Here is a 27,384-nt window from a genome sequence, read left to right on the forward strand (position 1 = left end):
GTCAAGACCTGAGCCAAAGCCTGGGAGACAGCACGTGCAAAGGCTCCTGTGACAAGAATGAGCTTAGCAGGTTGGTGGAACAGACTGAAGCGAGTGCAGCTCGGAGACCAGGGCAAACTCGAGATGAGCAGAGGGAGGTCAGGAGAGTGGACGAGTCGGGGTAAGGACTGTGACTGTTCATTCTGGGCGTGATGAGACGCTACCAGAAGGTCTAACAGGTGAGGGATAGACCTGATTTTAGAGGAGCGTTTAGCAGTGAGGGAAGAAGGGCGCGTAAGATGGTGACAGAGACGCAATGGTGGCAGGAAGAAAATGAGAAGCCAACAGGTCTGAGATCTGTTTTGAAGCAGAACAACAGAGCCGTTGACTGACCAGAGTGGGAGGAGAGGAAGGGGAGGAATCAAGGGCAACTCGGAGGGTTTTGTCTCGTGCAGCCGGTACACGGCAGAGACACCGACTGAGATGGGGGAGGAGCGGGCTTGGGGTGGAAGTCCAAGTTCTCCGCCGGATGTGTTGCTTGAGATGCACGTTAGACAGCCAAATGGAGCTGTCAGCAGGCAGGGAGATATATGAGTCTGGCGATGTGATGCAAACTCAAAAAGTCATATTCATAGTATTGATTCAACGTGGAAATGCAAACCACACCGAAAAAAAGCCAGTTCATCACTTGACGGCAGGCACTATTTATTTCACACACAGCATCTGCGGGTTTGTGGGGCCAGGACTGTGCCTCACATCTGCGTCAACTACTAGGACACCTGTGGTCCCACTGGGTGTTCCTGGCCCCGGGAAGTCAGAGCAACAGGCTCAGGCTACGAGCTCCCTCTCGTCACCAGCCGTCTTCCCTCCTGGCCCCGGCCAAGGTCTATAACCACCCTCTTCTTCCCTTTCCTTATTTGCTGTTCGCTGTCCCAACTATAAGCTTCATGAGGGCAGAGGCTTATCTGTGCTCAAGGTCCATTCCCAGTACCATGGCCCATGGCAGACACTCAACAAGTATCCGTGAGTAAATGGGTGGGTGAATGAATGAATGAATGAATGAAAAATATAGAAGAGTGGAAAAGGACATGGGTGCTGATGTCACTGACTAACTGTGTGAATTAACAAGTCACTTTCATTGATCAATGAATATTACAAACCTACCTAGCTCAATTTTATGGTTATTAGAAATATGCATATACATATACAGCACATATAGAGATAATATATATACACGGTTGAGCACAGCTCTTAGCCCTAGTACACAATCAATAAAGGCAGGCTATTAGGAAAACAGCTATAATTATTAAAAGGACCTAGACTCTTCCGACCAGCTCCACCAGAGCCATAAACCCACAAAAACAATAAAGCCAAGCGCGGAAACAGTGGCAAATTTTTTCATCTCTAGCGCCTCACCTCCTGTTCCGGGGCCCCGGGAGCCTGAAGACCAGAAGGAGACCATTTCCTGATGCCCCTGCATCCTCCCACCCACCCCCACCCCACCCCCCACCCCCATAGCCGAAACCCAAAGGAAGGCAGCAAGAAACCCAAAGAGATGCCGGCATTGAGAAATGACTTCATCATCAGACCTCATTCCGGGGCCCTTCCTCCGCCCCCTCCGCCTCGAGGGAAAGAGCAAGGCACCTCACAAACAGTCCGAGAGAAAAAAATCCTAATGGTGGATAAATATTTTATCACAGAGACTTAATGCAGCAGCGTGCAGCTCGCCCGAGCCATCTATCTGGAGATATGCAACTTTAAAAAGCTCGGGCTCTCGGAGAACGTTTTATTAATGACCTGTCTAGTTAAGAGGAGGAGGGAGTTTAGGCTCAAAAATGCATTAATACCAGTCGGGTGCCGAGTGGAAGGCAGGGGTCGGGGGAAGGAAGCGTGATAAATATTTTACGTCCCCTTAAAGAAATCCACGCTTAAAGGAGGAACAAATTTATTACTAATTATGCAATTATTTCATTTGCTGGTGTGGGCGAAGAAAACACACTTTCTAAATATTTCTAATAAAGAACGTAAGAGTCCCGCTCTGTTGTCCTTTAGCCGAGGCACAAGGTGGGAGGATTTGAAGCTGCCCTCTGCCCCATGCTAGCTCCAGCCCAGCATTCCTCGGGTGTGGGGGCCCTTGGGTGTGGGGGCTCTCTGTGTGGTGTAGGAACGGTCAAGCCGGAGGGAGAAGGCCCAGGGCAGTCACCTTCGGGAAGCCCTGTACCCAGGAACCTCCGCCTCCATCCCGGATGTGCCCAGGGCCCAGCCCCAAAGAGGTCCGGCAAGCGTAGGGGTGGCTCTGTCTGCTCGGATGTAGCTGATGAGGAGGGAAGGGCATGGACTCGGAGGGTGGGGGTGAGCAAGGAGCCCCTTGGGAGACGCATGGCCCACAGTAGCCAGTGTGACCAGGGACGGGGATGGCCGAGAAGGCATGATGGAGCCGATGACCGTGAACAGCACCATCGGGGACTGAGACTTACTCAAGCCAGAGGGCTGCACCGTCTCAGGCCCACGCCTCCCTGAGAGGCAGGGGCCCAAGGATGAGAAAGGTTCCCCATCCACTCCCAGTCACAGGCTGCAAAGTGGCAGAGCCAGGATCCCAGCAGAGCTTGCCCGACTCTAGGTTCCGGGCTGCCCTACACGGCATGGTCAAGCTCTGGCTCAAATCTCGGCCCCTCACCGTACAGATGGGGAAACGGAGGCCTAGCAAGGGGGACTGTGCGGTAAGTCTGTGAGGGGGCTGCGATTCGAGCCCTGGCTCCGGCCTCATCAGCAGCGTGACCTTGGGCCAGTCGATTAACCTCCTGGGCCTCGGTTTACCTGGCTCTGAAATAATCATCCCGATGATGGACGCTCTCCCTTCTCTAAGGCAGGGGTCCTCAAACTACAGCCCTCGGGCCACATGCGGCCCGCCGAAAACATTTATCCAGCCCACCGGGTATTTTTGCCGCCGCTGCCTGCCCTGCTTAGCAGCAGACTCGTCCCGGACCCGCAGTGCACATGTGTGGAATGTCTGAGGGACAGTGAACTGGCCCCCTGTTTAAAAAGTTTGAGGACCTCTGCTCTAAGGGGTAAGTGCAAAGAACCAGTCAGCCAGGGGGCGCGGGCCTGTGTTTTGAACGTTCACAGTGAGTCAGCTGCGCCGGTGGGAGCTGGAGTTTTTCCACCTGCAGCCCATCTGCCCACAAATCCACCTCTGGGCCCCGGTAACCGTGACGCTTCCTCTCACTCTCCCCACTCCCACAGATGAGCTTGACAAGATCGGAAAGGCCCAGAGATTGTGCGACTTTCCCCTTATCCCACTAACTTGAAATAATTTAGCTATCAGCGTGAATGGGGAAATATTTTGTGATACAGAGACACATCTATCAAAGCTAAATGGATTTACTGTGTAGAATGGCTAAATCCTATGAAATACAAAAAAAATAAAGCTGCAAAAAAAAAGACCTATAACACAGGCCCCGCAGGCCCCTCCCACACCCCAGGGAACATGTTAGGGGGCATTTCTCCTCCTGGTGTACCCACCACACCCCAGAACTGGGCGTGGTGCCTTCCCGCACTGATGGCATTTACCAGGAGCCCGGAGCCACCTCCAGTCCCACAGAGGGACCAGAGGTTCCGGGAGGCAAAGAGACCTGCCCAAGACCCAAACGTGATTGAGCCAGGACTCTGGGCCCCTCTAAAGTCATCCCTTCCCCCATTACACACAGTGGGACTCTGAAGTGAGTCTGACCTCTTGTGACCCCAGTCCTGCCTCTGGTGGGCGGCATGACCACAGACCGGCCTCCTGATCTGCTGAGCAAACCTCAGTTCCTGCATCTGTACAGCGGGGACAACCCCCACCTCACGGGGTTAAGATGAAGTGAGACCCTGTGGGTCAAGCGCCTGGGACCTCGCTCACAGTAGGGCTCCTGGCGGGGTGGTAGTTAATTACATTCTATCGCTGTTTGTTGTTGATCTTGTTGTTGGTACAAGATCCCCTGTGGCCACAAGTCAGGGACAGTCTCAACGAGCTGGGAGGAAGCAGGGGCCAGGGTGATTTCCAGGCGCTCCACGTGGGGTCAGGAACCAGGCCTCTGGGGTGAGACAGGCTCCCACGGCCCCCAAAGTGCTGGCTAGCGTGCCCGCCCTTGGCCCAGCCTCACACAACGGGAGGTCAGTCTCCTGGCTCAGCTGCTTTTAGCGACGCCGTGGCCCATCTGCCGAGTCCTGGTAACAATTGGCGCCAGGCCCTCAGCCTGCCATGCCTGCTCTGCCCCTGGCCCCAGGGCCCTTCAGCTCCCCAGCTGCTAAGACCAGCCCAGCCTGCAGTGCTTGGGTCAGTCGGCCTGTCTGGTGGAAGCGGGGCCAAGCAGGGAGGCAAGGCGGGCTGCTGCAGCTGGCTCTGTGGTCTGCTCTAAGGCCAGCTGTGGGCGGGAATGAGCCCTGAGCAGGTGGCCGCCCTGCTCTCCTAGCACAGCCTGCGGGGGTCTGGGCGGCAGCGTGGGCAGCAGATGGTAAGGGAGATGCCTAGAGCCAATTCCGCCAAAGCCTCAGACAGAGATGGGCAGGGGTTAGGTGCACTCCAGCCTTAATCCTCTCCATCACGTCTCACCAACAGCTCTGCAGGAGGAAGCACAGGCCCCGGGATGCTGTCCAATCCCCACTCCCAGCCTGGCCAGGGAACCAAAAGGGACAGCTGCCTTTCTTAGAAAAGCCTCTAAGCAAAGAGCCCCTTGCTCGGCCCTCGCTCTTCCCCTGCACCTCATCCTGAAGGTGATTCGAGGCAGAGTTGGTTTCTTGTCAACCTGAGGAGTGGCAGGTGTAGACAGGCCTGGTTCCACCCAGAGTGGCTTTTTAGCAGCTGCCTGACTTAGGAGAGTCCACTGAGCTCAGAGCCTCACTTCCTGCGAGCCCGCACCCCCTGTGCTGCAGGCCGAGGGGGGACGTGGTGACAGCGCGCAGGGCTTTAAAAGGACAGTCCTGGGCTCGAATTCTAAACCCTCCACTGCCTGCTTTGGAGGCCCAGTTTCAAGGCCGACCTAAGGCTCCCACAAGGTTAATGAGATGGGCTGGGCAGGATGCACCTCTGCTGGCCACCACTGTCAGCGCCCTCCCTCCACAGGCCCAGGACGAGGCCCCCGCAGCCTCACCTGGCAGGAGGAAGGTGGTCCTGGTGGCGATGTTGATCTCTTGCAGGTGCTCCAGCGTCTCCGTGTGGAAGAGGCGGATGGAGGAGCCGGAGGAGAAGGCCATCCAGACGCCGCTGCCTGCCTTCACCATGTGCGTCACGCTCACGGCCTCATCCTGGTGAGCCTCGAAGCTTTGCTGCGGACAGAGTGGCGGTGTTGGTGCTGGGCCAGCCAAACACCTGGGGGCCAAGCTACTCTGGCCTCTGCCTGAACCAGCTGAGGCCGGAAGGAAACCCCAGGAGCCCAGCAGTGGCGTGTCGGTAATTGTTTAACAGGCAGAGGTACCCTGGTGTGTCGTGTCTGCCAATTCCCCTGGTGTAAATACTTCCAATAGGGCCAATCTCAAGCTACCCACACGACATCACTGAACAAGGAGCAGGGAGAAAGTCACACACACCAGGCTCTTAGGAGTTGATAAGACCCGGCTCTAGCACGCCACCGTGACAGGAGAGAAAGAACTAAAGTCAATGGGAGGAAGCAGCCACTTACATATTATCTAAAGTTACAAAGGCAGCCAACACAACTCCTGGGAAGAGAGGTGGGTGCTGTGAGCCAAATCCTCACCTTTTACAGGGGGAGGCAACACAGAATGTCCAACATTGATAAGTCAGGAACCAGCAGGGCAGACAAGTTACAGTCATGCAGGTGAATTGAAAACAGAAACAGGTGACAAGCATTTTCTCCCAGGAAGGGGTCTGGGGATGAACCAGTCTATGCTATTTGATTTTTTTAAATAGGTGTATGTATAATTTTGGTCTTTTAAAGAAAACCTCTTTTTTAAAGAGAGAAGACAGTCAGAGTTCCCATCCACCGCAGGACAAAGTCCAGGTTCTTTAACTCGGCACTCCGCCCGCCTCTGCCTCAGCTCTGCCCTCGCAGGCTCCCTCCACTCCAGGCCGACCCGAGCCTGGGCCGGAAGGACACTCAGGAGGAACCACGTGGCCATGCCTCCGCCCTCATGGTGACCTATGTGCTGTGTGCATCACCCAGTGCCCTCCTGGCAACAGCCTTTCAGCACCTGAAGACTCCCCTTCGGGGTGATGCCCCTCTTCCATGAGGCACCCCCCACCGCCCTTGCACCGGACCACCTTCTGCACACGGTTCTCCACTCTCCAGCCCCGTGACACCTACGCCACCCTGTGTCTGCTCAGCGCCTCCCACCCGGACTATGATCTCCAACAGCAGACAGAGCCCCAGGCCTATCAGTGCCCCCTGCTCGGCACAGGGGCCAGCACGCAGTAACATTTGGTCAGAGTGCACGGACGGACCCTTGAGCTTCATCTACAACATCCAGATGTTGCTCCAATGCAGACAACTGCAGCACAGCAGACTGGAAACAACCTAAGTGCCCAGCCATTCAGGTAACTCCGACACATCCACTCGGTGGACTGTTCCACACCCACTCAAAATCGTTTACACAGACTGCGTAAAGAACATAGGAAAATGTGAATGGTAGAGCAGCAAGTGCAAAAAAAAAAGAGAGAGAGAGGAAGACGTGCAGGGAAGGAGAAACCTGGACGTGGAGGACTAGCCCATGGGCAGTGCCTCATGAGTTTCCTCCTTCCCTTTCCTCTGTAAAGAGCACAGAAACCCGAAACTGCAGGAAGATGTTGGACAGAACATGGATTTGCTATCAGACCTGCTATTAGAGCTAATTTCCTCAGTAACTGCACAGGCCTGGCCCTCAGTTTCCCATCTGTAAGTGGAAGTTGTCACGAGGTTACAGGGACCTGGGTGAAGGGGAGCTCGGTGCAGGCCCAGTTCCTAATATGGTCTCATTCATTAACAGATGTTCTTGAGCTCCTACTATGTGCTTGGCATGGGTCTAGGTGCTGGGAAGGTAATGATGAATGAGATCACCCAGGGGATCTCATGAAGTGTGTGTTCCCAGTGCAGAGACCAGTGAAACAAACACACAGATAAAGATGACTCCAAATAATTAAAACCGCTGCACAGGAAAAAATGTTGGGAGCCATTAAGGTTGGGTGGCCAGAGAAGGTCTCTTTAGGAGGCATTTAATCAGAGACATTAAATACATGAAGGAATCAGCCCTGGAATACTGGGGTGAGGGTGGGGAGAGCATTCCAGGCAGAGGGCACAGGAGGTGCAAAGGCCCTGGGGCAGGAATGAGCTTGCCATGCTTGAGAAACAGAAAGGTGGTCAGTGTGGGCAGCACAGTGCTAAGACAGAGGTGGGAGAGGTGGGCAGGGCCACCTTAAAATCCAGTGAAGAGTTTGATTGTAAGTGCTGGAGGGGGCTGAGCTGGTAAGTGCCATGATCGGGTTTACCTGGGAAAGGGGCTCAGCTCATCAGCTGTGTGTGGCAGGAGCCTGGAATTCCGGGCCTCGTGCGAGCTTGGTGAACAGGAAGCGGCAGTAACACGACTCGGCTTGTTTTGCTGCAGAGTCACTCTAGCCGGAGCCTCAACCCAACTCCATCCCGTCTCCAATCACCAAGAGGTTTCCCATGGAGACAAAGAAGCTGGTGGGGGTTAGGGGGTCCTCCATAGGGAACCAAGGCAATCAACTGGAAGCTCATTCCTGATCTCATTCCCGATCCGAATGCAGGACCCAGAAGGGCAAGACTTTGAGATGGCCAACAAAATTGCTTTTTCTAAGCCAGCCCCTGATGGCTGAGCTCTGCGTCCCAGCTGGGGGAAATGGGGTGCTCTCAGGAGGCAGGGTTCTGAGGCTCACCCTTTACTGGGGAACCCTGAGAGCAGCAGCGATAGCTCCCTCTCAGACAGGAAGTTCACCAAGGGCAGGGGCGCATCTCCATCAAAGTGGGGGCTCCCCAGGAGCAAGGAGAGGACAGGGAGCTATTTCCTCCTTCAGACCGGGGGCTCAGACTAGGGGCTCCCGGGGGGTGGGGGTTCTCTGTCCTTCTTTCTTCAGCAGCCCACCCCAGTGAAGGCCCAGGTGCGGGAGACTCAGCCAGGGAGCCTCTGGAATTTGGGGAGAGGCTGAACCCCTCACAGCCTCCACAAAGCCAAGTCCAGACCATGCAATGCCAGGGGGGTGAGAGGGGGGGGGTGAATTTCCATTTCTCTGTCCTTTCACCCCAAACCTGCTGCCCATAGTCCTGGCAAGCCTAGCTTCCAGTTCTCTTTTGTTTTCCTCTTTTTTTAAACCTTTTTATTGAATCTAGTGGGGTAACGTTGGTCCATAAAATTACACAGGTTTCCGGTGTACAATTCTATTATACATCATCTGCACACTGCACTGTGTTCACCACCCCAAGCCAAGTCTCCTCCCATCACCACTTACCCCTTTACCCTCTTCTACCTCCTCCCACCCCTCCCTCTGGCCATCACCACACTGTTGTCTGTGTGTGAGGTTCGGGGTTTTGTTTTGTGTTGCTTAGTCCCTTCCCCTTTTCCGCCCCCGCCTGCACAGTTCTCTCTTCTTGAGAGGCACCTCCTTCCGGGAAACCCTGGTGGAGGGGGTGTTATTCTCCAGAAGAGCCTGCGCCGGAGACAACTTTCCTGAAAGCCCACACGCAGGCCGAGCGCCTGCTCAGACAGGACACTCCCGGGGCCTTGCTGGGAGAGGCCCGGCGAGGACCTCACCGATGAGACCCTGAGGCCCAACCTGACTTCCCAGGCCGCCGCCCTCGGTGAAGAGGTGGACGGGCGGACGGGGAGCAGGTGCTCCGTCCAGACTTTTCCAAAGGCAGCTCGCACATACTTGTACACAAAAACACACGCACCATCAGGAAGGTGGGTGCGTGCTCACACATGTGCAGTGAGGCTCCTGCCCGGCTCCTGCAGAAAAGTGAGCGTTCCCTGCCTCCGAGAAAGCCAACCCGCGCTGAAACCGAGAGGCCTGGGACCACGGAAAGGTGCCCCCGAATCTGCAGCCAGCCGGCCCTGCTGCTGTCAGAACCGAATTAACAGAGAAGTCAGTGGTGAAATCCAGGCTCATTTCTCCAGAGGCCTCACAAGTCTGTCTCCAGGCCCAACGGGCCTTGCACGAGGCCTGCGCAACCCGCCAACCCAGCGGTGAGGCGGGTGGGGCGGGGCAAAGGTACATTGAACCACAGCACAGCGGCCCAGCCCCTCGCTCCTCCGTTCTCTCCAGGCTCCCCAGGACCCCTCCCTATGCCAGGGCACGCAGGGCAGGCGCAGTGGCACGCTGGCATCATGTGCCCGAGGGGGGCTGAGGGCAGCATCCCGTGGTGTAGGCGGCAGTGAGGCCCAGCTCTCGCTGCCCACTGGGCTCGGGCTGACAAGCCACGCAGCTGGGGTGCTCACTTGCCCAGAGAGGAGCTCAGAAATTGCAGGGGAGGCTGTCACCTCAACAAGGGCAGGGGCGCATCTCCATCAAAGTGGGGGCCTCTCCTTTCCTCCCCGCCAGGGCCAGGAGATACGCTGCCCACCTGGCCCCCCAACTCAGGTCTTGGCTTCCCATGTCTTACCTCTGGATGCCTCCCCTAACCCCTAGCGGTATTGGGGGCCCAGGAGTGGGGGCTTTAAAACGACCCTAGGAATTTGTAGCGGAAGCGGTAGCGGTAGTGGTAGTGGTAATTAAAGGGGAGGGTGTTGCTGAGGAACAGTATATCCACAAATTCTCCAAGGATCACCTGCAGGGGACCTTACATTACAAAGGGAATCTGGTACCTTTATGATGGGGAGACCTGGCGAACCCACCTGGACCCAGCGATCAAGAAGGGGGCCTGTATGTCCCGCCTCCTTGGGTGATGTGACAGGAAGTCACATCTGTCCAAGCATCTGGCCACACAAATCTCGTCACGAGGAAACAACTGGGCAACTCCAGATGATGGGACTTTTTAGAAGACACTGGCTTGGACGTCTCAAAAAAGTGCATATCATGGATACACACACACACACGCACATGCACACACGAGCTCGCAAAGGGATTATTCCTGATCAAAGGGAGACTAAAGAGACATGACAACCAAATGCAACATGCGGCCCTTGCTGGATCCTGGGTGGGGCTGGGGAGAAGCTCAGAAGGATACTCTGGTGAAAATGTGCACGTGGACAGTACATGGATGTCAAACTTCTGGGTACGTTAAATGCTACTGAAGGCACCTAGGAGAGCCTTGCTGAAGCATTTGCACATGGAGGATGATGATGCCGACAACTGACTTTTAAATGGTTTACCCCAAAAGGGGGGGCTTTATATGCATAATTTGGGGGGGTTAGGAATGATGACAAAATGTTAGCTGGCTTACTCGGTGAAGAATACATGCGTGCTCATTGTACTCTTCTTTCAACTTTCTGGTAGTTTTAATTTTTTTAAATAAAAACTTGAGTAGGGAGAGACAGTTATTTAAAAAAATTAAAAGCTGGCCGCCGGAGGGGAGGCCTGGGCCTGCCGCCAGCTCCCAGCTTGTCCCTGGCCAGGGAGCTGGGTCTCCTCTCTCTGTCCATGGTGCTGGGAGGCTCCAGGGACAGGGCTGCACGCTGGGTGCTCCGTGCACGCTGGCTGCAATCAGGAGCCGGTCGGGGCGCTGGGAAGAAACCAGGTGTCCTGCACCCGCTCACGGCGCCCTGTCCCCTTCGCCCTGTCCCTGCAGCCTCATGGCAGCCCCCACAGGCACTGCACAGAGGGCTTCGGTGAGTGAGACGGCCCCAAATAGTGCTGACACAGCCCAACCTCCAGTCGTACAATATTTATGTGCCTCCAGGTGACGCTCTGTGCTGGTTTCTAGAAATTCCCAGGTGAGCAGCTCAGAATTCAAAGTCATTAGAGCTAAGATGATGCCAAGGAGCCGGGAAGGAACACTGGGGCTTTCGGGGGCCAGGAGCTGCTGGGGCCAAGGTCGGGGGCTGGCAGCTCTATTTGTTGGGCTCCTACTATGCGCCAGGCTTTTCCCAGGCCGCAGTGTTCCATCCTCACAGAGACCCTTATGAGAGAAGAGGAACGCGCCCAGAAAGGGGACGGGAGGAGCCGGGTGACCCACAGGCAGGGGCGGAGCTGGGCATGGACCCAAGCTCAGTGATCTCCCCAGCACCCTCAGGCCCAGCACCCCGGGGGGTGTAGTGCGAAGGGGCTCCGGCCTCCCCCTCCCTGCTCAGTCACCACCCCTTCTGGCCTAGGAGGCCCATCCTGGGCCAGAGACCAGCCATAGAACCTCCGCAACTCTGCCTCCATCAACACCCGGCACCACCGGTCCATCCTCATCTAACAGGCGGGACACCGAAACTTACAGAACCCGCGGTGCAGAGTCACTCCGTCAGCCGGAGGTCACGCTCCAGCTGAGTGATGGTCACTGAGTCACAGTGCTTAGAAAATGGGGGAAGCCAGGATTCCAGCTTAGGGTGACCCACTTACCCAGTTTGCCCAGGGAGGTCCCCGTTGTAGCACGAGACATCCAGCTCCTCATCCTGGGCAAACCGGGGAGGTTGGTCACCCTCCTGGGACTCCAAAGCCCACACGCAATCTCCGAGCCCCGCACACACACATGTGAGCCTCGGCCGATGCCTAGACACTCTGCTATCAGAATCCGACCCGGTCTAGGCCGAGCGACCACGCGCTCGAAGCAGAGCTTCCCTTCCAGGCGCATTTCTTCTTCTTCTTCTTTTTTTAAATACATTTTTATTGACATCAGAGAGGAAGGGAGAGGGTGAGAGAGAACCATCAATGATGAGAGAGAATCATTGATTGGCTGCCTCCTGCACGCCCCCTACTGGGGACCAAGTCCACAACCCGGGCATGTGCCCTTGACCAGAATCGAGCCTGGGACCCTTCAGTCCACAGGCCGACGCTCTATCCACTGAGCCAAACCAGCTAGGGCGTTCCAGGCGCTTTCTGACTGAGGCATCCACCTCTCACCAGCAGTCAGTTAACGTCTCTGGGTCTCAGTGTACTCATCTGTATAGTGGGGATGAGGCCATTCCTGACTAACAAGAGACTTCATGGGATGCTCCTAGCTTGGGACCCCCATGGAAACGTAGAAGGGACAGAGGGATGGACAGCCCCATCAGCTTCAGAACTGAGAGCCAGTCCAAAACTTTTAGCAACCCACTTTGGAATTGATTGTTCAAAGTTTGGTGTCTTTGGTGCATTTTTCTAGAAAGATGGCCAACCGGCATGCAAAAGTTAAACTTTCTTGCGCTAAGGCCAACTTGTCACAAAGCACATAGAGGGTGGGCACAGAGTTTGGGGTTGACCCCCTGCCACCCCAACCACAGCCCAGGCCGAGGCACAGAGAGCGCCACGGCTGGGAGGCTATCCGGCTGCGGCCGCACTGACATTTTGCCTTTAAAAAGAAAACAAATTAAATCCTCCGGCGCATCTGGCCGTTCTGGGAGAAGCGGAAAATAAAAGAACCTGGACTCGATATTCTCCTCATTAGTGCTATTTAATTTCCTTTTGTTTTCTTCAATTATATGAGCCAGCGCAGCGGTTCCTCTCCATGGACACCTGAGGGGAGACCTTTGCATGATCGTGCCCCGGCAGCCACTCCCGCCTTGCCCTGTACAAGCAGGTGCCTGGCGCCCGCCCCTGGCCCAGCCATCTCAGGGACCTATGGAGGCCGAGCAGTGGAAATGGGACGGGCACCTCCGGCACCTGTGCATGCCCGGGTTGCAGTCACGCAGCTCAGCTCACCTCACGGTGTCCTGCAACCCCCACAAGGAGGTGGGACCCCTGAGCCTCTAATCGGGGGAGGAAGCGAGGCTCAAAACCGAGTGAACCGTCCTGGACAGGGGAGGCGGAGCTCTGTGTGCCTGGCTCGCCCTCCGCATGACACTCACTGTGGCCTGAGATTAGCTTGTCATCTGTTTCCTACTCAGGACAGGCCGTGAGGCCAGGGGCTCAGAGCCAGACTGTCAGGTCCAAGTCCAGCTCCACCACTTCCTGCCTCAGTTTCCTCCACTTTCAAATGGGGGTGATAAGAGAACTACTGCAAAGGGATGCTGTAAGGATTACAGGAGTTGCTACTTGCCAAGGGCTTGGAACAGCCTCTGAGAGGAGTGAGTTTCAATAAGGGTTAACTCCCTGGGGGTGTTAACCCCACCACCACACCCACCCCAGAGGGGCAGGTCCATGAGGACAGGGACCTGGTACAGTGCCTACCCCTGGGCCAGGGGCTGGAAGAGCCAGGCCTGGAAGAGGCAGCCTGGACAGTTCTGAAGCAGGGTTTGATGGGAGCTTTGATCTGGAAGGATCCCCAGCAGCCAGGCCTCAGAACTTAATTCCAGATGTCTGGCTATGGCTGCTCTGCGCTCTATTTGCTTCCCAGCTCCAAGAGCAGACCGAGTTGCACCTGTAGACCCTGCCTGGGCCCTTTGCCTCTGGTCATCAGAGCACTACTTACACTCTGTGCTCTACGTATATCAAGCTTAGCGTGGAGTAGGTTCTGTAATTATCCCATTTTACAGGTGGGGAAACTGAGGCACTCAGTGGTCAAGCCAGGGTCTGAAGCTAGCCAGCCCAGCTCCCCAGCCCACAATGACCACCATCTGAGCTGAGCTCAGACCAGGTAGCGAGGAAGCCAGGAATGCCTCTCCAGGAGGGTCCCGCCAGGCAGACCCTCCCCCAGCCCGGCTGCGGGGCCTGAGCTGGCAGCACCTACGGGCTTGAGTGAGCACTCAGCACTGGACGGCTAACCCTCTGCCTGTGTGACCTCATTGGATGGTGACTACACCCGCAGCCCGGCTCTGGCGCACAATCTCAGCCTCCACTGTCCGTGAGGGCCCAGCACAGGGCCTGGCTCCCAGTGGGTCTGTCCCTGGCCCTGTGTGTCCCCGCCCAGTTCCAGGGGCTGGGCGGCTGCTCCCTTGGTGTCTGTCCTCTCCATTCACTGCAGCAGCACTGGGAAGGAGCGTGACCATGCAGAGGTGGGAGGACGTGGAGGAGCCAGGTAGAGGGAAGGTCAGACGGACCCTGACAGCCAGGGCGCCAAGAGGGAAGAGGACTGACACCTGCTGCCCCACAGTCACCTCCAGTGGCCATCCCCCCACCCCCCTATTCTCTGCACAATGTCCCCTCCCATCGGCCTTCCCCTGCTGCCTCCCTTTTCTCCTCTGTGGCTTTACAGAACTTGTTCCTGAGCCAACAGCTTCAAACCACGTTTATTTTCCAACCACGAAATCCTCTCATCAACGTAAATCTTCCGGGCCTGGGGGCTGGGGGTCCCAATATTGGATATAAGACCTGAGCTCTTCCCGATGAGGAGAGAAGGGGCCTGGAGCCCTGCCCTTAGCCAGCCCAGCCCCTCAAGACGTGCCCTGAGACACCCAGACTCAGGAGCAGAGTCGGCAACCACAGTCCTGAGCCCCCGACGCCCCCAGGAAGGGCGCCCCCACCCCCACGGCCTGCCCTTCAGCCCTGCCCTTCACAAGCCTCCTGAAAGGATCTAACCTCAAGTTCTTCATGCTGCTGGAAGCCACGCACCCTCCTGGAACTCGTTACTGTCAGAGCCTCCAGGAAGTCTCCGCAACCTTTAGAAAAATCGATTTCTCAAGTCTCACCTGCCAACTTGTAATTTGGAAAAAAAAAAAAAAAAAAGAACAGGATGACAGCAATAACAATGAGACACACACCAAAATGGGAAAAAATTAAGGCAGGACTGCTGCACTGGGAGGACTCCGTGGAGGGAGGCGACCCGATCCCCAGGCCCTGCCGGCCCGAAGGCGGGGCCAGCAAGAAGGACTTAGCGGATCTTTCCGCCCTCACGTCAATTTGCATACCATTACCCAAGAAGCCTTGCGCCTGGGTTTCGCTTTTGCAAATTCCCACCCGTTTCGTGTCATAAATAAGATAGGAGACAGAAAACTAATACAGCCCCGTGATGCATTATTCATGCTGCGCCTCACTGTTGTGATAGATTTACAACAGCTAATACATGCAAACTAAGTTTGGGCACTAAACGCGAAAATTAAGGGTGGGGAAGGCGTGTCCCTGGGGGTGGGCAGGGGGAAGTCTGAGGGCCGCTAGTGCCCAGACACCCGGAGGAGTTTCTCATCTGATGAGCTCAGTGACAGCAGGTATCTGTGCCCGGGAGCCACTGGGAGGCATGTGTCCGCCAGCCCGGAAAGCGGTTAAAATCAAGCCCTCAGACCCCTGCTCTGCCCACAACTCCCTTCCAGACTTAGCGGACCGCCCCCGCCCCACACACACACACACACTCCCCCAGACAGAGCCCATTTCCCTAAGGTAAAAGCCCTCTGTCCTTCACAGCCCCTCAGTGAGCACCTACTATGCGCCAGGCATGTCCTGCCAGGGTGGGGAGCGGGGGTATGTGGAAGGGGGTGGTCTGCACAGGCTTCTCCGAGGGTGGGGGAGCCGGGGTCTTCTGGGAAAGGGTTGCCCCTATTACCCCTCACCACAACCCTGTGGGCGGGAGCCAGGCCTGGTCCCCAAACGGGGCACAACTTGCCTGTGTTCCGGCCCTTCCCAGGCAGGACCAGGAGCCCCAAGGGGGCCCTGGGGAAGGGATTGCCACAGAAGCGTCTCAAGGCTGTCAGGTCAGAGCAGAGACCTCGGGGTGACCCAGCTGTCCCACCCACATATGTCCCACCTGCCCCAAGCAGGACCCACCCTCCTGGGCACAAGACCCTCTGACCAGCCCTTTACCAAATTCCTTCCGCCTTCTCCAGGTGTGGCCCCTCTGTCCCGCTTCCTGGAAGGCACCCTTCCTCCCAGGACACTTCCCCAGCGGGCCGGCGCCGTGAGCCTCCTCCCGCCGATTGTCAACCTTCCACCCAGAAGGAATGATCACGGGTCACGGCACACTCCCACCAGCCCCCCCCCTGGGGCCTGCCCCACACAGGCAGGGCATCCCCACCTTCTCCCACCATCACTGGCCGAGAGGCGGGGCAGGGCCCGGCCCTGGGACCCAGCAAACAAGACAGGCCAGGCCCTGTGCTCTTCCGTGGACAGCCCAGCGAGGGCCGATGGATCCTGGTCAGGAGGTAATTTCAGACCATGGTCAATGCTCTGATGACAGTAAAGGCAGGAACTGTGTCAAGACTGTGACGGGCAGAGGAGACGCTGATGGAGCCATCAGGGCGGGTCCCACCCAGGAGGTGGCGGCTGAGCTAAGAGGAAGAAGAGCTGCCCAAGAGAAGCTGAGGGAATGGTGTTCCAGGCAGGGGAACAGCAGAGGCAAAGGCCTGGGGGTGGGAAGGAGCTTGATATGTTCAGAGACCAACAAGGGGTCAGCGTGGCTGAGGGGCTGGGGAGCGGGGGCCACCGACTACAGGTGAACGGCCTGCCTTCTGGCCCACCTCCCCATCTACAACATGGGCCCAGCTGGTCTCCGCAGCGACATGAGGCTCCAAACACATAGAACCCAGCCCCGTCTCCACCCCCCATCCCTGCCGCCACTGCCACCTCCTATGAGCAGGGGTGACGGAGACCCCAGCCCACACCGTGTCGGGGAGCAAGCCTTGCCCGGTGCCCAGATCGCCCCCACTCACAGAGCACACCCCGCACACCACAGGCCTCCTCTCCGCCTGTCCCCAATAAGATTTTTTTAAATTGAGATGCAACCATCATCCCACCGCTGGTTGTCCCCTCCAGCGATCGGTTAAAATGACTCCAGACAACTGGATCAGACTCTGAAGGTGGCCGCCGATGGAGATAATGAACGCGGGGGATGCGGTGTTGACACAGGCCCTGGCAAGCTGCATTACTATTTAACAGCCTCGCTGCTGCCTCCACTGGGATCAAGGAGCTGAACAAGCATCACACCCTGAGACAGACTGCGGGCGCTGCTCCCTGGGGGATGGGCTCGGCAAGGTCAGGGGCAGCCAGCGGGGGCCAAGTGGGCCTAATGGAGACAGCCCGGGCGGCCCGCCTTGGAGGCCTCCCGGGGAGCCATCCACACCACCCCGGGGCCCACACACACCGGGTTGTCTTTGGCTTGGCCTTGGCTCATGGGGCTCTCTCTGCCTAGAGCATCCTCCTGCCTCCTCTCTCCCTTCACCCCTCAGAGCCCAGCCTCCTCAGGGATCCCGCCCTCCGAGAACCTTCCCTGCTCCCATCCCTCCTCTGGCTGCGCCTGGCACCCACCTCCCCTGGGTTCCCAATGGGCCTCCTACTGGCTGACCCTGAGCTCCTGGGGAGCTGACACCGGGTCTTCCTCGTGTCCATCCGTCCAGCACCCTCCATGAGGGCCGGAAAGGCAGGACACCACCTGTCTGTCCTCCACGACCCTTTCCGGTGCACCTGCCATGTGAGCTACGTGAGCAATCCTGGGCCCCGAAGAAGTGTTGGTGGAAAAAGCAGGTGTGTGAACAAATGAGAGTTCCCAAGAGGGCACGTAGGATGGGACAGAAACTGCAGGGGACAGTGCAGCCCAAAGGAGACGGAGCCTTTAGCCTTCCAGGGCGGCCGGCACGAAGGTCAAGAGCAGACTCGGGTGTGGGGGCCTGTGCTCAGATCCCAGCTCAGCCTCCCTCTAGCTGTGTGACCTTGGGCCAGCCACTTAACCTCTCTGTGCCTCTGTCTCCTCATCTGTAAAGTGGGAGTAATAAGAGTACTAATCTCAGAGAGGGATTCGGGGATGAAATAAGTTAATTTATGCAAAGTCCTGAAACCCATAAATGGTCCACATTAAGTTCTCAATATGTGTTGGTTGCTATTACCTCCTGGGGATGAGAGAAGCCAGGGAGAACTCCTTAGAATTAGCATACTCCCTAGATCAGCAGTTCTCAACCTGTAGGTCGCGACCCCTTTGGCGGTCAAACGACCCTTTCACAGGGGTCGCCTAAGACCATCCTGCATATCAGATATTTACATTACGATTCATAACAGTAGCAACATTACAGTTATGAAGTAGCAACGAAAATAATTTTATGGTTGGGTCACAACATGAGGAACTGTATTTAAAGGGCCAGAAGGTTGAGAACCACTGCCCTAGATGAACCCCCTTATGCTTTGGAATTTGGGCCAGAGCCACAGCCTTGGTCAACATATACTCCTCTGGGCTTGGAGCCCTGAACAGCATTAAGTATCTCAATCCCCCCGAAGGGTTTTTTTGAAATCGGGGGCCAGGGGGGGGGGGGGCGGGGGGGGGGGTTGGCTGCTAAGAGATGCCCTCTCTCTGAAGTGAGGCATTTGGCTGAAAAGCTCACACAAGGGCCCTTTCCTGCAGGTGCTGAGTCCTGGGCACCCGCACGAGGCCACAGCAGCCCAGACAGCAGCGCCATCTCCAGCCCCCTCCTCCGAGCCTGGCTGGCCGTGGAGGCACCAAGACGAGATGAGACGAATGTGGAGCCCAGACCAACGTGGAGCAGCCATGCAGATGGGGAGGCCATTAGCAGCCCCAGACCAAGCTGTTTTCCGAGCCGGGGCGCGAGGGCGGAGGCTCCCTCTCTATTGCAAGCAGCAGCAGAGCGTGGCTGTATTAAACATGCACGGCCATCACCTCGTTACTGTGCCCGAGGATCGTGTGTGCTGAAGGCGAGCTGCCCACACAAACTTTGCCATTTCCCTGGCGGCAGACCAGGCGCGTGCTCCCGCTGGCCCCGCTGGGAAGCCTCCCTCCCCTCCCCCTCCTCCACCCGCCTCCCCCACCCAGCACTTTATGACACCCTCCATGGTGTGCAAAGCAGGTGAAAGGCCATATTGATCCCTTTCTCAGAGTAGCGGACCCAGAACTAGTCTTAAATCACCCCAGCCTCGAGCTGCAGCCTGGTGGCCGCCCGGCGACAGGGGCGGCAGGGCAGAGCTGAGGTGCAGGGCCTGGGCAGGACGGCACCGTGGCTGGTGAGGGACAGAATCGGAGGAGAGGTGGGCAGGGCCCGGCCCAGGCCCCTGTGCTTCCCTTGGTCCATGGCAGCTGTCAGCAGGAGGAAGCATTCCTGGCAGTGAAGGGAGAGGATGGCGGACCCACAATGCAATACGGACACACGCCCACCAACACGGACTCTCAGGAAGCAGCGTGGTTTTCCACATAAGCCACATAATGTGGCGACGAGGATTTCAGTTCGGCAAACAAGTAGTGATAACTAGTGTTCATCGGACACTTACTTTGTGTCAGGCACTGTGTGAAACAGTCCCTTTACATAAACATTCTCACTCACTCCTTAGGTAGCTCTACACCATCATCCCAATTTACAGATGAAGTGACAGGCCCAGGAAGGCTCGGTGCCTTGTCCCAGGGCTGACAGATTGGCAGGGCAGAGCCAGGGTCCCATCTGAAGCAGGTGCTGGCAAACCACACCCCTCGATGGAGGGATGCCCAGCAGACCCGAGTGGGGCACAGCCAGGACAGGGAGGGGTGCCTCCCACTTCCACCCCCTCCAAAAAGCCCTGTGGCCCTGGGAGGGGCCAAGTGGCACCCAGCTTTCCCCAGATCTTCAGGCCCTGCTGCCCATACCCCTCCCCAACAATCCACAGCCAACTTCTCTGCCCCCTCAGGCCTGGGGCTTCCTGGTCCGACGGACCCTTCCTGGGAAGATCCTTCCAGAAACACCTCTCAGGTCCCGTTCTGCCTCCGGCCTCCAGGATGGCTGTGCCCACACCGGCTGTCCCCTCAGCACAGCTGGGTCCCGGGCACCAGAGCGAGAACAGGCACCTCCACTGGCAGCAAGAGCCACAACTCAGGATGCAGATCATGGCCCAGTGTAGTCAAGACCTTCCCCTCACGGCAGCCTTGGGGATGCATGTGTGGGGACAGAGGGCAGGGCCCAGCAGGGATTGTGGGTCCCCCTGCTTCCTGACAAACCGATCCCTGAGACACAGATAGGAGCTGAGAGCCGTGCCAGCGAGAAGGTCAGAGGGTCAGCAAGGGTGTGCCCAGCTGATGGCCCCGTGGGCAGGGGCCACGAGCCACGATGAAAGACCAGTACCTGAGTCTGCAAGCTGGTGGCGTCCAGGACCGTGACCCGAGGCCCACAGCTGGCCCACACGGCGTCCTCCAGGCTCAGCAGGGTGCGGATGGGCCCTGGCCCCACTGTCAGGCACACGGGAGGGCTCTCCAGGTCCCAGGGCACATCTCCTGGGAGGAGAAGAAGACGCAGGTCAAGGCCCAGGGAACCACGGCCTGCAGCGGGGGGGCCCAGCCTGGCTCCACAAACCCTCTCACCCGCTTCTGTGGGGGATGGTGGCTGTTCCCATTGGCCTGCATTTATGACCCATCCCATGGGGGCTGGACTCCCCCCTCCTCTTCCTCTCTCTCCTGTTCATTCGTCCCACACACACCTGCCTTCTCGCTGATCTGCTCGCCTACCATAAGGCACTCTACCACCTTTACCAAATCTCTGACGACCTTTCTCCTCCAGAGACGCCATGGCCCCCGGTGTGGAAGGAGGAAGTCCCGAGAAGAAATCAGTGCCCAGTCCGCCACCCCGCAGATGGAACTAACCAAGGGAGCTGGCCTGGCCCTGAACAAGGCTCTCCCTGCCCACCCAAGAACAGGCCAAGAATTTCCCTGGCACACAAGCCCTGCTGGCTATGATGGGTTTTTCCCTTAAGTCACACAGAACCCCAGTGGCTGTCCTGTCTTGTCAGGATGCCAGGTGGGAAAGAAGGGAGGAAGGGGGCATACCCGGGAAAGACAGATAGCAGTAGCTGGGCCTGGGGGGCAGGACAGAGCCTGCTGCTGGCTTGCCAGTGCCCAGCCACCCCACACTCCCTCCACGGGACCCTGCAAGCAGCCCCATCATAGACCCTCCCTCCGAGCCAGCTGCTGGTGACAGGATGGGGCACAGCTGTCGGTAGAGCTGGAGGGGCCACCAGGGTACATGGTGAGAGCCACTGCCTGCAGTGTGGCAGGAAGAGCCCTTAGAGGACAGACTATCACACCCCAGGCTTTATACCACCTGTAAAGCAGGTTTGCCTCTCTCCCTTCTGTCCTACTTAAACCTGTCAGACTCCCAGCTCACCTGAGAGCTGGGGAATAGGGACCCCTCCCCACCAACACACTACCAGGTCTTCCCAGCCCGTGCATATGAGCACATGGGAAGCAGGCAGGGCCAGAATCCTGGCTGTGGCCTCTGAACTTCTGCATGAACTAAGACAGGTGACTTCACCTCTCTGAGCCTCCGTTTCCTCATCTGCAAAATGGGCACGATGACCATGCCTACACCTCACCGATGCTGCAGGACTAAATAGAACGTGCAGAGCATTTAGCTCAGGGTTGGCACACAGCAAGGAGCGACAACAGCTGTTGATCCATGCCGTTACATATCCGCACGCCAGGCACTGTTTTCACGAATTGTTTTCCTGACTCCCAGCCTGTGCCTTCTATTTTCATCCCTGTTTTACAACTGAGGAAGCGGAGACGCGGAGTTTAAATAGCCAGCCCGAATCACACAGCTCGAGAGTACAGGGTGCTCATTAGCCCATACTGTTTGGTGTCATTTGCCACCACATAACAGTCTGTGGAAACAGGTGTTGACTCCATTTGACTAATGTGACAATGGAGACCAGGGAGCTGAGAACTTGCCCGAAGCCACCCAAGGGGTGACAGGCCAAGCAGGGCTGAAACTCAGCTGACCCACTCCCCACCCCCGCCCTGCTGCCCTCTCAGGTTCCAAGAGCTTCCATAGTGCACTGGGGCTGTACCTGGGGTCAGGGACAAGCGAGTGACCACAGGCAGCCAGGCACACTGAGCCCCACCAGAACACCAGAGCCACAAAATGCAAGGCTTTGAGCGCCCCCCAGTGGCCACGGGTAAGTAGTGCTTATAGGCAGAAGCTGGAGTTCCCTCCACTGCGACCTCCTTCCCAGTAAGCAGTTGAGAATACTGGGACCACACCCCGAAAACTAGGAAATGGGGCTCTGCTTGGTGAGCACCAAAACCCTTGCAACCTCTACCCTGCAAGGAATAGCGTGGCCGGGGCTGCCTGAGGTCGGAGCCAGGGTCTGCTACCCCTGAGGGTCACAGGGGCTCTGACCATACCGCCACTTGCTGGGCTTCTGCAGGAACCTGTAAGTCCTGCAGTGGTTCTCAACCTTCCTAATGCCGCGACCCTTTAATACAGTTCCTCATGTTGTGGTGACCCCCAACCATAAAATTATTTTCGTTGCTACTTCATAATTGTAATGTTGCTACTGTTATGAATCGTCATGTAAATATCTGATATGCAGGATTTATTTTCATTGTTCGCGACCCACAGGTTGAGAACCGCTGCAGATGTCCTGACTCCAGGACAGAATGATAAACTGTGACGGAGTTTAATGCCTGTATTGTTATATCAAAAGGACCCTGGACAGGAGTCCCCACAGTGGGACCCTGAACCAGAGGCCGCCCCTTGCTGGGACTCAGCTCTCCCATCTGCACCCGAGGGACAGAACTCTGACCTCTCTGGTTCTTCCCAGCCCTCGCGGCCACAGCTCTAAGACTTTAAACGCAATCATTGTGAGCTCTGTGCAGGGCAAGCCCCCTGCAGCCAGGGAAGGGGGGGGGGGTCCACCTTCCATCCCTTCCTTGCCCTCCAGGCTTTAGGTGCACACATACATGTTACAGAACCCACATGCGCACTCATACACACATGCACACACCCACTCCCTGTGTGACAGCCCATTCGTCTGGGCCCCTCACCAGCTCTCGTGCTGCCAGGCCAAGGGGGATGAAGGCCCTTGGAGGTCCCGATCCAGCTGGAACCGAAGGCAGGACACTGGGTAAAAGTCATTGAGACTGAGAGGGGCCCCCAAGGGTCGCCCACGCCTGGTCAGTATAATAAGGGCGGTGACAACCATTCAGACGGAGGTAACAAGCACCAGGCTACTTGTGTGGCTGATCCCACCTGGCCTCCACAGCCAGCCTGTGCGGGGGGCAGTCTTCATCCCCATTTTACAGGTGAGGAAACTAAGGCTCCAAGAGGCGAAGTAACAGGTCGTCTCACAGCTGGGTCTCAACCCCGGGCAGCCTAACTCCCCAGCCCGTCCCCTCACCCCTCCTGCAGGAGGTGACCCTGCCCACAGCCCCAGCATCTAACCAGGGACTTTCCCACACCTGCCCCCAGGCCTGCTCAGAGATGAGGCAGACAGAAGGGATCTGGGTAGCCCTGCTCAGACACGGGACTGGGCGGGGACAGTGGCCGTCTGGCTCCTCTCTGAGTCCTGGGTCCTGCTCAGTGCCTGGCACCTCAGAGCACAGAATACATCTTTCCTGAGTGAGTGAATAAATGAACAGATGAATGAATGACTTCCATGGCCACACTGCTCTTGACCTCAGTTTCCCCATCTGTCAGCTGGAGGTTGAACTCTGAAGCCCCTCTGGCTCTGACAGTCCAGTTAGTGACCTGGTGGCCTTGGGTTCCTCAGTCCCTTCTCAGCTGCTGGCCCCACAGGTCCTCCAGGACTCGGCCAAATCCCAGGCTAATATTTCTGGTCCTGCCCTCTTGCAAGGAGACAAAGCGTGGGCCAGGAATGCCAGTTTTATCCAGTCGTGGTCTCAGCCAAACCCAGGCAGGACGGTAACCTCTCATCCTATACCAGCTCCAAGCCCAGGATAAGGGTCTGGAACATTCACAACCCTTGACCCTCCCGGCCACCAGGGGGCGCCAGCGGTGGGTTCTGCAGGCACAGGGCTCCAGCTCTGTGCTCCGGCTTGGGCTGGGATGGAGTCGGGGTGTCTGAGGGGTATCCGAGGCCCTGGTGAGTCTGGAGGAGGTCGCACAGCTCAGTCATGGATAAGCCGGATGGCCCCAGTCCCAGCCACAGGCAGCCCGGGTGAGAGGCGACATGGAAGTGTAAGCTCCCTGCTTGTTCACGGAACTCATTCTGTCTCCCTCTGCAAACCCTGCGAGGGCAGGGTCACATCTGCCTTGCTGGCCCCCGTACCCATGGTGCATAGTAGGTGCGCAGTAAATATCTGGTGCACAAATGTTTGCAAGGGGGATAGGTATCTCAGCCTTCTCCTCCAGGCCGGACGCTGCCAGCTCTGCTCGGAGAAGCCAAGGCCCCCTGAGCCTGGAGAGGGCTCGAGGCCCGGACGGAGGACATTAGGGTTCAGGTCTCAGCTCACCCCTGAGACTCTGGGAAGTGGCGGGGGGCGGGGGGGGGGCGTTCAATGGTGCCCAATGGCCCTTCTGGCTCTGACAAATGACCAGTCCCAGCCCCAGGCTGAAGGCCAGTGGGTAGAGCCAAAACCCCCACTGGGTTGATTGTGTCCCCAAAAATTCATGGGGAGTTCTAACTCCTAGGACCTCAGCCTGTGATCTTATTTGGAGATGGGGCTGTTTGCAGATATAATTAGTTAAAATGAGGTCACCCTGGAGGAGGGGGGGCCCTGGTCCAAGGTGACGGGTGTTATTATAAAAGAGCAAAACATGGACACAGACACGCACTCAGGAGAACATCGTGTGAAGAAGGGAGGCAAGCTGCCGCGGCCAGGGACCACCGAGCTGGGGGCCGAGCTGGGGTCAGGCCGGGACAGCTCCTTCTTTGGCATCTTCCTAGGCAGCGCGGCCCTGACAGCACCCTGTCCCTGGACTCTCAACTCCAGAACCATGAGTCAGTGAATTTACAGTGTTTAAACCCCTCAGTTTGTGGGGTCTATGAGCAAACTCACACACCACCCCCTTCCCTCCTCCCAACCTGGGCGCCCAAACTGATGAGTCAGGAACCAGGAAGGGAAGAGCCAAAGGCGGCCCAAACTGGGACCAGGAGGCCAGAGTGGGACCAGCGTGGCTCACAGTATTCGGTGGGGCTGCAGGGTGGAGTCCCTCCAGAACCCCTAGTCCACTCCCCGAAGATCTGCGCCCATATTTGCATTCACAGGCACGCTCCGATGGTAAGAAGAATTTTTTCCCTCCCTCTTCCCCCTTTAATTAAAAACTATAAATGCCTTATCAAAAGCTAATTAAAAATACCAACACAGTGCCAAGTGGCAAAAAAAAAAATAGCTCAGTACAAATATCCGTTTATAATCCTGCAACAGGCTGTGATGACGCAGCAATTAGAGGCTCCTGGGAGGGAGCGGGAGGAAGGGCTGGGCAGCCACGGGACTCATCAGCCCTCTCGGGGGCACCGGGGGCAGCACCCTCTCCCCACCCCCCAACCCCCGGCTCTTGTCATCATCCAACTAGGAGCTGAACAAGCCACAGGGGACCGGGGACCCCAGCACCGGGTGGCTGTGCTCCAACGCATCCCCTCCCAGTCTCAGCACTGGGTCTGTACAGGGGAGGCAATTCTCAAGGGCTGTGGAGACAATTAAGATAATGGCCAACATCAAGCACTGCGCCGTGTTTCTGGAACACAGCCGCTCACACCGTTGGCCCTGCCCTCCAGCGTCATAATCGGGGCCGTCCACGGCTCGATGAAATCAGAGATTCAAAAGCCGGCCTCACTGGCATCCCTGGGCCAGGCCCTGCGCTTTGCCTTCACGGGGTTGTTTGACCTGCCAGGACCCGTAAGTGGTGGGTTTGGCCATTATTGCCATTTTAGAGACGAGGAGACAGGCGTGAGGAGGAGAAGCGGCTCACCGATGGACACAGCTGGCATCAGGGCAGAGCCTGGCCCGGAAGCCAGGTCTGTGTGAACCCAGAACCCCTGCTCTTAGCCACTAGAGATTCCCTCCAATGGGCAGAGCTACCTGTGCAGGAGTGAGCACCCCGTTCCTGTGGGGACCCCGATGGGGACCAGGGATCTCCGATCCCCCCACCTCTGAGATGGCCTGGTTCGTTTCTGAGCCGCCACCTTGGCCTGCCTCCCACAACCATCTGGCACACGGTCCGGTTCCCAGCCCCACGTCCTCACCGCTGGTCCGAGGGTAGGCGGCGAGGGTCCCGTCCTGCAGGCCGGCAAACAGGTGGAAGGGGCTGTGTCGCAGGCAGAGCACGGGCTGCAGGCCTGGGCTCCTGCAGGTCGCCAGGCACTGGGTGCCCGTGTCCACGCTGCTGTAGATCAGGATGCTGTGGGGAGAGGCCCAGGTGACTCACTCAGCCCCCCATATGCCCTCCAGGGCCCCCTCAGTGGGACCAGGCCTTCGTTCCACCAAAGGGGAGCTCAGATTTTCCACAGGTGGCCTTTTAGGATGGGGTCTAGCCCAGCCTCTGTCTTGTGGAAGACAGGAGGGGGGGGGGCGTGGTTCCAGAAGCAGCACAATAAAGGTGCTGATCCCTGGCTGTTTTGCTCGGTGGTTAGAACATCAGCTCTCAGACCAAAGGGTCCGGATGTGATTCCCAGTTAAGGGCATGTACCTGGGTTGCAGATCTGATCCTGGCCCAGGTCAGGGTGTATGTAGGAGGCAACTGATCGATGTGTCTCTCTCACATCCATGTTTCTCTCTCTCCCCCTCCTCCCTTCCTTCCACTCTCTCTAAAAATCAATGGGAAAAAAGTATACTCATGTGAGGATTAACAAGGTGCCTACCTGAGTTTTCAGGGTCACAGACCTGAGTGTGAATCCAGCCAAGCCACTTTCCACCTGATGGACCCCAAAACAGCCTCCACGCGCTGCCCAGTCCTGCCCTCCTCCCCGGGTCCCTCACCTGCCATCCTGGAGCCCCAGGCAGATGGTCGGATGCACCGCAGCTGAGGGGTCAGCAGCCGTGTGGCTCTCGTCTTTGTCTCCATCTCCATTCTCCCCCTCCTCCGGCTCAGGAATGTACTCCATGCAGAGCACGGGGGCCGCCAGCGGGAAGGACTTGACCGTGCGGGGTGAAGGCCGGTTCAGGGAAAAGATCTCGACCTGGCCTCCTGCGCCCTCCTGACCTCCCCCAACCTGGGACAGAGACAAAAGAAGCTGTCAGGAAGAACCGTGAGAGCAGAGGCGGAGCTTGGCTCCTGCCCTCCCGGAGACCTGTCCCAAACTTCTGCTTGGCACTAATAACTGCGAGGAGCGGCCGCCTCCTGCCACATGCAGCCTGCTGTCACCGAAGGTCACTTGTCCCCAGCCCCCAAGGCAGCGAGTTCGATTCAGGGCGCAAAGGAAACCAGCTAAGGAGCTCAGGTGGACTAGATACTCAGTCAGCTTTCCATCTCCTTGTCTTTAGGCTAAATTTCAACCAACAAAGAGTGAACATACACTCTGCCCCTTTAAAATGTCCTATCTGCCTGTTCTCTGTTTTACTGTAGTGTCTAGCACATGGTATACCAGTATACTTGCTGAGTGGATGGAGGGATAGATGAATGGATGGATGGATGGAAGGATGGATGGATGGATGGATGGATGGATGGATGGATGGATAAATGGATAATGGATGGATGAATGGGTGGATGGATAGATGGAGACATAGATGGATGGATGGATACATGGATGAATGGGTGGATGGGTAGGTGGATGGATGAATGGATGGATGGGTATATGGATGGATGGATGAATACATGGAAACATGGATGGGTGGATGGATGGATGGATGGATGGTT

General features: G+C 57.2%; 1 protein-coding gene across 1 annotated transcript in view; it reads right to left on the reverse strand.

Moving 5' to 3' along the window:
• The window catches only part of ARHGEF10L (Rho guanine nucleotide exchange factor 10 like), a 115,409-nt gene that overhangs the window by 4,720 nt on the left and 83,305 nt on the right, over window positions 1-27,384 (reverse strand). Inside the window, exons 22-26 of the mRNA XM_023745203.1 lie at window positions 26,508-26,740; window positions 25,775-25,929; window positions 19,918-20,066; window positions 5,109-5,283; window positions 3,502-3,611 (exon numbers count right to left, since the gene is read on the reverse strand). Coding sequence (XP_023600971.1) covers window positions 3,502-3,611; window positions 5,109-5,283; window positions 19,918-20,066; window positions 25,775-25,929; window positions 26,508-26,740 — 822 coding nt within the window. The remainder of the gene's footprint in view (window positions 1-3,501; window positions 3,612-5,108; window positions 5,284-19,917; window positions 20,067-25,774; window positions 25,930-26,507; window positions 26,741-27,384) is intronic.

Source organism: Myotis lucifugus, unplaced genomic scaffold (assembly GCF_000147115.1).
Source record: "Myotis lucifugus unplaced genomic scaffold, Myoluc2.0 scaffold_523, whole genome shotgun sequence".
Taxonomy (NCBI): Eukaryota; Metazoa; Chordata; class Mammalia; order Chiroptera; family Vespertilionidae; genus Myotis; species Myotis lucifugus.